The sequence below is a fragment of the Elephas maximus genome, chromosome 21, assembly GCF_024166365.1.
Source record: "Elephas maximus indicus isolate mEleMax1 chromosome 21, mEleMax1 primary haplotype, whole genome shotgun sequence".
Classification (NCBI taxonomy): Eukaryota; Metazoa; Chordata; class Mammalia; order Proboscidea; family Elephantidae; genus Elephas; species Elephas maximus.
In genome coordinates, this window is record NC_064839.1 from 51,431,592 (window position 1) to 51,440,688 (window position 9,097).

General features: G+C 61.6%; 1 protein-coding gene across 5 annotated transcripts in view; it reads left to right on the forward strand.

Annotated features, from left to right (window-relative positions):
- Nucleotides 1-9,097, forward strand: part of GSE1 (Gse1 coiled-coil protein) — a 446,848-nt gene that overhangs the window by 421,493 nt on the left and 16,258 nt on the right. For 4 of the 5 annotated variants that reach the window (XM_049864410.1, XM_049864408.1, XM_049864412.1 and 1 more), the window contains 5 exons: nucleotides 2,238-2,437; nucleotides 6,831-7,006; nucleotides 7,309-7,506; nucleotides 8,171-8,362; nucleotides 8,769-9,061. In XM_049864410.1, the coding sequence (XP_049720367.1) occupies nucleotides 2,238-2,437; nucleotides 6,831-7,006; nucleotides 7,309-7,506; nucleotides 8,171-8,362; nucleotides 8,769-9,061 (1,059 nt within the window). The remainder of the gene's footprint in view (nucleotides 1-2,237; nucleotides 2,438-6,830; nucleotides 7,007-7,308; nucleotides 7,507-8,170; nucleotides 8,363-8,768; nucleotides 9,062-9,097) is intronic. The other variant, XM_049864409.1, reaches the window with a different exon arrangement.

Consider the following 9,097-nt stretch of genomic DNA (forward strand, 5'->3'; position numbering starts at 1 on the left):
ACACAGAAGCAGTAAGTGTGGATCGAGTGAATGTTTATGGCAGGCCACCATAGAGCCCTCACCCCATCAGGAGACCATGGTGCCTGACCTGTTGCTGCCCCTCCCACCGCTCTGTCCCCTCAGGTTGGTAGAGCTTTCCAGGCTCTAATGCCATCAGTCAACTCTGCGTCTTTTGGACTAGGCAGACAGACCCGCTCTGGGTGTGCCTGTAGGCGTTTGGCTTCCTGTTTCATGGGGTTTGTGGCATCCTTTCCTGTGCTTGGTTCAGACCTCACGTTGGGTCTCCATCCTGAGAGTACCTCAGACTGTGCCCTTCTGCTGCTGACAGCGTTGGGGCTGTTGAGAGCCTTCTCGTGTCTGGTGGACACAGACCCGTATTCTGGTAGGAGGGGGAGAGACTTTGGTCCGGTGCTGGTGGGTGGTTACTCTTGCGAGATGTGCCTGGTTTTCTGAGGGGCTGCACACAACACTCCCTTGATAGTGGGTGAGGTTTCAGGAGGCTGTGCCCACCCTGACTTAAAACAACCAGGACTTCCCTCCATCACATTTGTTAGAGCAGATAGTCCCAGCCAGCCATTTCTGCAGCCCACCGCCCATACTGTCCTAAAACTGGCTTCTCACGGTGGACTCCTCTGACTTGCCCAAACCAAGGGTCTCTCACGACCCCAGATGTTCTCTCTGCCTAGAGAGGCAGTACTTAGCGCTACTTAGCCTGCTTTCACCTGCCTGGTGACCGCAGGCTTCTTTGTACTCACAGGGCAGCCCAGAGCGTTCCCGAGCTAAACAGGGCTGAGCTTAGATCTAAACCTGTCTGACCCAGTGCCTGATTGTGGGATTGGCCTTGCCTTGGTGCTGCAGAACTCTTGGGGTGTGGTCGGTGGCTGGGTTTGGGCCACAGAGAAGAGGTGGCGCTGTGGGCAGCAGCTGACTGGTCCATCTGGGGAGTCAGGGTCACACCTTAGGGGCAGCAAGGTGGCTCTGGGGTGTGGCCTGTGGGATCCATGGGAACAGGTCTGGCTGGCCTGGGTATCTCCTGCAGGGCCGCCCTGCACAGTTGTGTGAGCTGTGCACAAGCCTATAGGGCCTTTCTTGATTCCGGTGTTAAGAGGTTGATGGTATTTCTGGGGCAGGTGACAGGAAAGTGGCCCAGGGAGGGTCCTGCCAGCCCCACAACCCCTAGAGTGCTTACACGGATGAAGCTCTAGTCTTGCCCCCACACCACCTCCCTAGAGGGTGGAGAAATGAGGGTGACAGCTAAGGGGTGCAGGGTTTCTTTTTGGAGTGGTTGGAATGTTCTGGAATTTGATGGTGGTGGCTACACAACCTTGTGAAGGTACTAAAAACCACTGATTTGTATGCTATAAAATGATGAATTTCAAGTCACAAGAAAATTGAAAAATAAATGCATTCATTTAAACAAGCCCCCTCCCTGGGGTCCACCTGCAGTAACCCCCACACTGTGCCTCTGCAGTCACCTCTGCATCCCCATCCAGCCGGCCACCGCCTCGTCTGTCTTTCTCAACTGCCAACCACCATGGCGTCTGTCTCCCCAGATGGACTGAAGGCTCTTGAAGGAGGCCCCCTTTTCTTTTCCTGTGATTCCCCCGCCCCCTACAAGCTTAGAGGCGCTCAGAAAATCTCTGGCCATCTGGAGGAGTCCTGCTGGTCTCGTTCCTGCCCCCTTTTCACACTCCTCAAGAAGCCCTGGCCTCTCTCGCTTGCCCTGTACAAGCGTCACCTGGGCTGGTGGCCTTGGTGAGGCACTGACTGGCCCTCCGCTCACCCTAGGTGGAGGAGGGGGCAGTCTCATGCGCGGTACACGCCCACCTGAGTGCGCTAGGGTGTCATTACCGAGACCCCAGCTGTGCACAGATCCCTCTCAGAATCCCGTGTGGTCTGCAGGCTCCATGGCTATTCTGGAGGGGGCGCCTTGGTAGGGGTGGCACCTGCCCCTCCCACCCATGGCCCATCTGAAGTGGGGGGGCTCCCCTTCGCTTGAGGGTGAAGCTGGCACTAGGCATCCACACCTGGCGCCTCTCACTGAGCCGGGACCCGTGGGGAGGGGAGAGGAGGTTGGAGAGAGGCTTGGCCCCTGGTCAGCCAGGGAAGCGGAGTCGCTGGGCAGCTCCCAGGAGTGTGGCTGATGCACCTGGCCTAGCACACATGTACCTGGAGCTGGAGCTGGAGGGGCTGGGGACAGATCTGTGGGCGCTCACACTGCATTTTCTGTCCTCCAGGGTCCTCACTGAGCAGCGAGTCATCCCCTGTGTCCTCTCCAGCCACCAACCACAGCTCCCCTGCCAGCACACCCAAGCGGGTGCCCATGGGCCCCATCATTGTCCCCCCAGGGGGCCACAGCGTCCCCAGCACACCCCCTGTGGTGACCATCGCCCCCACCAAGACTGTCAACGGCGTCTGGAGAAGTGAGAGTCGGCAGGTGAGAACCACAGGTCACATAGGCGGGGTCAGGGGGTGCCTGGGACAGAGAAGGCACCTCCGAGAGGGGAGCATCAGGCACCAGCATCTGTCAATGGCTGGAGCCGTTGCAGCCGAGTCTCCTGCCCGCTGTGGGCCTTGGTTTCTTCTGCAAAGTGGGGACAGCACTGCCCACCTGGGGAGGGTCGTGAGGCAGAGTGCGAGACCATGTAACGGCGCTTAGGGTGGCAGCTTCAGTCTGCACAGTCAAGGGACAGTTGCTGTTACAGTGACCCTAGTGCCCAGACATGCCGGGAGGTGAGACAGGAAATGGCGTGCCTGGCCCACTGACCCGCCAGGACGAGAGGTCCAGGGAGGGTGTGATTCTCATCTTGGAGGCCCAGTGGGTACTCCTGGACCCTGGAGGTGGCTTTGGGCCAGGACTCAGGGGTGGCCTGACTTGTCATCTCTGGCTTGTGTGACAGGCCTGTCCCTTGGCATTATTTCCGGCCAGCCACCTGCCCTCGGACCCTCTCCACCTTGTACCCCGCTAGTGTTGCTTGCATGTGTACTGTCTGGGGGTCTCCCACAGTCCTGGACGAGGAGCAGGCAGGCCTTGGCTGTGTGCTTGCCTATACGCCTTAGCCCCCAGAGGGGTTTGGGGCCCGGTGCACTTGGCTCCTCCCGGACCTCTTTGGTCCTCTGCTCCAGGGAGCCCTGGCTCCCTGCCCTCAGCTGCTAGCCACCACCAAGGGCCAGTTAATCTCGGGGACCCCACATCCTCTGGCTCACGCAGCGGCAGCTCCCGCCCTCTCCTCTGTCATGGCCCGGTGGCATCTGGTCTTGCCGGGGCCCAGCTCAGGCCTGGCCTGCTGGTGACAGCTGCCCACAGCCCCCATTGTTTCATTCCTCCCTCAGGCGAGGCTCTTCCAGCTGGCCCTGCCCTCCCACCCGCTGGGGGCAAGCTGCTCTGAGGTCAGAGCCCCACGCCCAGCTGCCTGGTCCCCTCCTGCCCCTCGATGGGCATCTCATGAGTCTCCTCCTCGGGGAGGCACGAGTGCCTTCACCACATGGCTCCGCTCTCAGCACCATCGTTTTCCTTAGTGGGCCCTGAGAAGGGGCCAGGGCAGAGCTGTTGGCAGCTTAGTGCCAGGGCAGCTAATGATACAGAGCACCAGCAGGGAGCGAGGAGGGGCTGGATTGCAGCTGATGGATGGCTCGTCACCCACACAAAGCCTCCACCAGGATTTCCTACTTCTGGGCGGGTATGGGGGAAAGGAGAAGGAAGAACCTCATGAAGTTGGTGGTAGAAGAGGAGACAGGCGGGAGGCGGCTCTGGAGCTTCCTCGTGGGGGTCACTGCTGTTCCCAGGACCTTGGCAGGGAATGGCAGATTAAAGGGAGCCGTCGATTGCAAAGCTAACAGGGCATGTCTGCTGACAGGGTGGCAGAGTGGCCTCTGATAACCAGAGGACAGCGGTCCTTCCCTCCATCCCCGTTCACTCTTTCATCTATGGCTATAGCTCTGCTCACAGCCATCGCTGCTCAGAAATAATAAAGAGACACTGCAGGTGCACCCCAACGTTCAGTGGCCTGCTGGGGGTGGCAGGAGACCCTGGCCACTGCAGCTTTGGGGACTTGGGGTGGCTGGCCAGGCCTGGGTTAGGGGCTCTGCCCCACTTTCCCCACCCTGTGTGGCCCCTCCTCAGGCTCCTGGCCAGCTGCCCTAGTTCCCAGAGGCTGGGCTAGCCCAGTTAGACCTGGAGCACAAAGGTGAGGCCTGGCTCTCCAGCCCCTTGCCCTGCCCGTCAGCCCTCCCTGCTGGCCTCTCAGTCCAGCTGGGAAAGTGCCATCTGGCCCAGCTGCTTTCGTGCAGCCTTTGTCCTTGGTAGGGAAGAGAAGGGCCTGCTGAGGGGTGCTCTGAGCCGAGCAGGCCCCTCCTGGACCCTCCTCACCTGCTAGAATCGTGTAAAAGCCGTGTTGGGGCTGGTGTGCTGGGAGCGTCTCCTGGAACAAGGCCCTCCTGCAGGTGCTCACCACCTCTGGCCCACAGGAATGGGTGCTGGCTGAGCCCAGGGGGTGCCTGGGCAGGTGCAGACAGCCCTCTGCGGGGTTGTCCTGTGCACCCAGAGTGGAATTCAATCTGCTTTGGGCCTGGCATCCATCAGGGGTGCTGCCCTGGTACCTGGAGGCCTTGGGCTCCAGGGACCCCCTTCTCTTCCCCAGGGTATCCGGGACCCTCCTCCCTGTCCCAAGAGTGTCCAGGACCCCCTTCCTCCCCGGAGTGTCCTGGACAGTGCTGCGCCCTTCCACCCCTCCCAGACTGTGGCACAGCAGCAGCTCCTCCCTGCCCCTCAGTCAGAGCCAGTCAGTGCATGAACTGTGTGGGTGCCCTTTGCACCGCTCCCCTTCGCTGACGCTGGGCACTCACCCACCCAGCTGGCCCTGGGCGTAGCAGGTGGGGGTGTGAGGAGGTGGCCCCACAGGGTGTCACTGGGGGCATTTAGGAGGGTGAGGGTGATGGCGTAGGCTGGGGGCATACCTATATGTGAGCTCCCGTGCTGAGGCTGCACCCTACTTTCCATCCACATCTGTACAGTCACTCTACTGTGCTATGAGAGGTGCCGTGGCTGGCACGTTTGCCTGAGGCACAGGGCCCGTGTGGGATTTGCGTGGGATCTCCTTCCCCCATGTAGGCTGCATGGAGACCTGGGGCCTGGGCATCTGGCCCTGGTGTAGAAGGTTCCGTGGAAGACTGGGAGGTGGGAGGTGTGGGCTGCAGTCTGGCTCTGATCAGGGTGTTGGTGTGCACACTGCAGCCTTGAGCTCCTCCTCGGGCAGGTCAGAGGTTGCAAGCCCACGGGACCCACCATGAGCAGAGGGCCCGAGCCAAGTGAGAGGAAAGGGGGCAGATGCTGCTGCTAGTTAGGATTCTGACGAGTGGGCCCAGCTCTCAGTCATCACTGGCATGTCCTCTGACGAGCTGACAGCAGGGCTGGGTGAACGCGCTTGACCAACAAGTCCCTCCTGCTGGCTCCAGCTGTGCCACTGGCTCACTTGCGCAATTTAAATCTTGTGGGGCATGTGCTGGGGGTGTCACATCTGCCGATTCCAAGATGCATGGGCCTCTGGAATAGGGTGGTTGCAGCAGTCCTTCCCACATGCTGACACAGATCAACTCAGGCAGGAGAGCCCTGCTGCCCTCCGTCTGCAAGGCTCACAGACGACCCATAGCAAAGCCAAGGAGAAAGGGACCATGAGGAAGGCAGGAAGTCTCCATGTTTCCATAAACCTTCCCGGAAGCCCCCTGAGACCCACTGAGGTTGGCGAGGAGAAGGGTAGAGCCAGGCCCCCTTGTTGTTGGGCTTCGGTGCCCTGGTGCAGTGGATACACCAGGGACTTGGGGAGGACAGACTGTCCCTCCCTTCTGAGCTCCAGTTTGCCTCTGCTGACTGCAGCAACCAGACCTGCCTCAGGGGCATCGGGGGGCTCGGTGTGCAGAGGTCCCCTACTCTGCTCAGAAGGCTTGGCTGGGCCCTGGGGCAGGTGGCCACAGGTGTATGATTCCCTGACACCTCTGGAGGCCTGGGCCTTCCTCGTCCTCACTTTGGGGGATGCCTGGGGCCTGTGCCCAGGTGGCATCCGAGACTAACGCTTGCCTTTTGGACCTTCTCACTCGGTTCCTTTTCCACGGCCTACTTCCCCAGGGTGTCCACACAGGTGACCTTTGACCTGTGGCTTCTCCCACACACAGCTTGCAGTGTCCTCCACCTGGGCTTGGGGTGGCACCTTGGAGCTTCCTCCTCTTCTCTTTCTTGTCTGGAGTGGCCCTTCTCTGGTGTTCCTGGGGTCCCCCTCCCCCAGCCAACCCTCATCTGCTCTCTGTCCACGAGGCAGAGCAGGCTGCGTATGCGAAGGTGTTCCCAGGTAGGCCTGGCAGGTGCCAGGGCCACTCAGGCAGTGGCTGGGAACAGACCAGCCTTTTCAGCCCTGGGCAGTGCTGGCTTTCTGTGGCCTCTCGATAGGGCAGCAAGGGCACCATGCGTGTGGGGGTGGCAGGCAGCACCCCAGATGCCTGCCTGGCCCTGAGGGGGGTGCCCTGTGCTAGCAATCAGTGGGTGGGTGTTTTCCACTGCGGGTAGAGCTGGTGCCTGGGTCAGGCTTGGGACCTGGCATGACCCCAGGTTCGTACCAGGAGAGCACAGGTGTCTGAGGCAGGTGTGGCTGTTCTTCCACCCCTCCTGTGCATCATATCCCAGGATATGCAGACTTGGCGGCCCTGGCCCTGCGGAGGAGGCCCCTAAAGAGAGCCCTCATGGCATCGAGAGCCTTCTTTGAGCCCAGAGGAAGACAGTCGGGGTCCACCCGTGCCGGCCATGAATCCTCTAACCCACACTGCTTCATCCCTGTCCCCAGCAGGATGCTGGCTCAAGGGGTGGCAGCAGCAGCCGGGAGCGCCTCATTGTGGAGCCCCCACTGCCCCAGGAGAAGGCAGGCGGCCCAGCCATTCCCTCCCACCTCCTCAGCACCCCCTACCCTTTTGGGATCTCCCCCAGCTCAGTCGTCCAAGACTCCCGCTTCCCACCACTCAAGTAAGTCCACGGTGGGGGAGACAGGGCTAGGGAGGGCACACGGGCTCCAGGTCAGGGCCAGGCCCACCTGCGCCTTCTCCCATACTTTACGGCCCAGCTGATGACTGCTCTCCATCCCTGCCTGTACCCTCTGCCCTTGGTTCTCAGGGCTGGGGCCTCTCCAGGCTGTGACCCCTGGAGCAGTTATTGCCCCCTGCCCACCTTGGAGCATCTTGGCAGTGGGAGGCTGGGCTTGTCCTTGAGATGCCTCTCTCTGCTGGTGGGGGGCACACGGTTCACTGTCTCCTGTGTCCCACCCACAGCCTGCAGCGGCCCGTGCACCATGTGGTGCCGCCCAGCACAGTGACTGAGGACTACCTGAGGAGCTTCAGGCCCTACCACACCGCCGAGGACCTGCGCATGTCCTCCTTGCCTCCGCTCGGCCTGGACCCTGCCACTGCCGCAGCCTACTACCACCCCAGCTACCTGACCCCACACCCCTTCCCACACCCTGCCTTCAGGTGAGCTGAGGCCCAGACCTGCCCCTACGTGCCACCCCCCCACCCCCCACCACTGCAGCCTCCTCCCTGCATACCCTCCTGTTGAGGTGCCTCATCTGTAAAGGGCAAAATGAACAGCCCCCACCTGTGCCCAGCCTGAGTCCCCTGCACCCCCTCGGCCCCTGTGGTGGGAGACCACTCCACCGCCCCCCACCCCCCACCGTCTGAGCCACCCTCTCCCATCCTCCTCTATTACATCAGCCCTGCTGACCACAGAGCTGCTGGCAGACGGTGCATGGGGCTCAAGTATGTGGTGGGGGGCGGGGGTCCTCTGCTCCACGGCGAAGCAGTGCCCACCCAGGGGAGGCCCCTGTGCCAGGCTTCTCAGCGTGCCAACTTGGCCCATCAAGTTTGTGGTGGGCCTTAGAGCCCCAGCTGTCTGTCCTGCACAGCCCCTGGCAGTACTTGGTGGTCCTGGTCAATGGGAACCCTGAGCTGCTCGTGGGCGGGGGTTCCTTACTGCAGGGCACCCCTCCACATCTAGCGAGCTCCAAGATGGACACTCCTGGCAAGTGCACCTGGTAGAAAGGCCAAGGGCGTGAGCCAGCTCCTGTTTGTTTCTCTTGTCTTTAAACTGGGGTGCACATTGGTGTACCATGCTCATGGCTGCTGTGTCCCTGCACAGGATGGATGACTCCTACTGCCTGTCAGCCCTGAGGTCCCCCTTCTACCCCCTGCCCGCACCCAGCTCCCTGCCCCCGCTGCACCCCTCAGCGATGCACCTGCACTTGTCGGGGGTCCGCTACCCGCCCGAGCTCGCCCACTCATCCCTGGCTGCACTGCACTCCGACCGGCTATCCAGCCTCAGCGCAGAGAGGTGAGCCCCAGCGTGGGGAGGTGAGCCCCGCACACGTGGGCCATGCTGCCCCCCTGCAGCAGAGCAGCCAGCTGTGTGTGCGACCAGGCGGCTCCTTACCCACTCAATCCCCTGTGTCTTCGCACACAAAATGAGGGCGGGGTAGTTGAGGCTTCAACACGTAGTTGTAGTCAGGCTTGTCACAGGCTAAGGGGACGGTGTGCTTAGGAAGTGCTATAACTGGCTCTCTTGGGCTGATCTCTTCATGGTGTGACACAGGGAAAGGGGGGTCTGCTTAGCTCCCACCGCTGTTCAGGGTAGAGTGCTTTTTCATGGCGAACTGGGCCAGGGTGAGGGCCTCCCCTTCTGTGGACACCCCTGGTTCCCTCCCACAGTGCACCTCATTGGACTCTCTGCTCCCCCTCAGGCTGCAGATGGATGAGGAACTGCGGCGGGAGCGAGAGCGGGAGGCTGACCGGGAGCGGGAAAAGGAGCGTGAGCGTGAGAAGGAGCGAGAACGTGAGAAGGAGCTGGAACGCGAGCGCGAGAAGGAGCGGGAGCTGGAACGCCAGCGGGAGCAGCGGGCCCGAGAGAAGGAGCTGCTGGCTGCCAAGGCATTAGAGCCCACCTTCCTGCCTGTGGCCGAGCTGCATGCACTGCGAGGCCTTGCTGCAGACGAGCGGGCCAAGCCCTCGGAGCAGCTGACCCCAACCCGCACAGGTACCAGACAGGGGCATAGCCCGTCGGGGTGGGGGA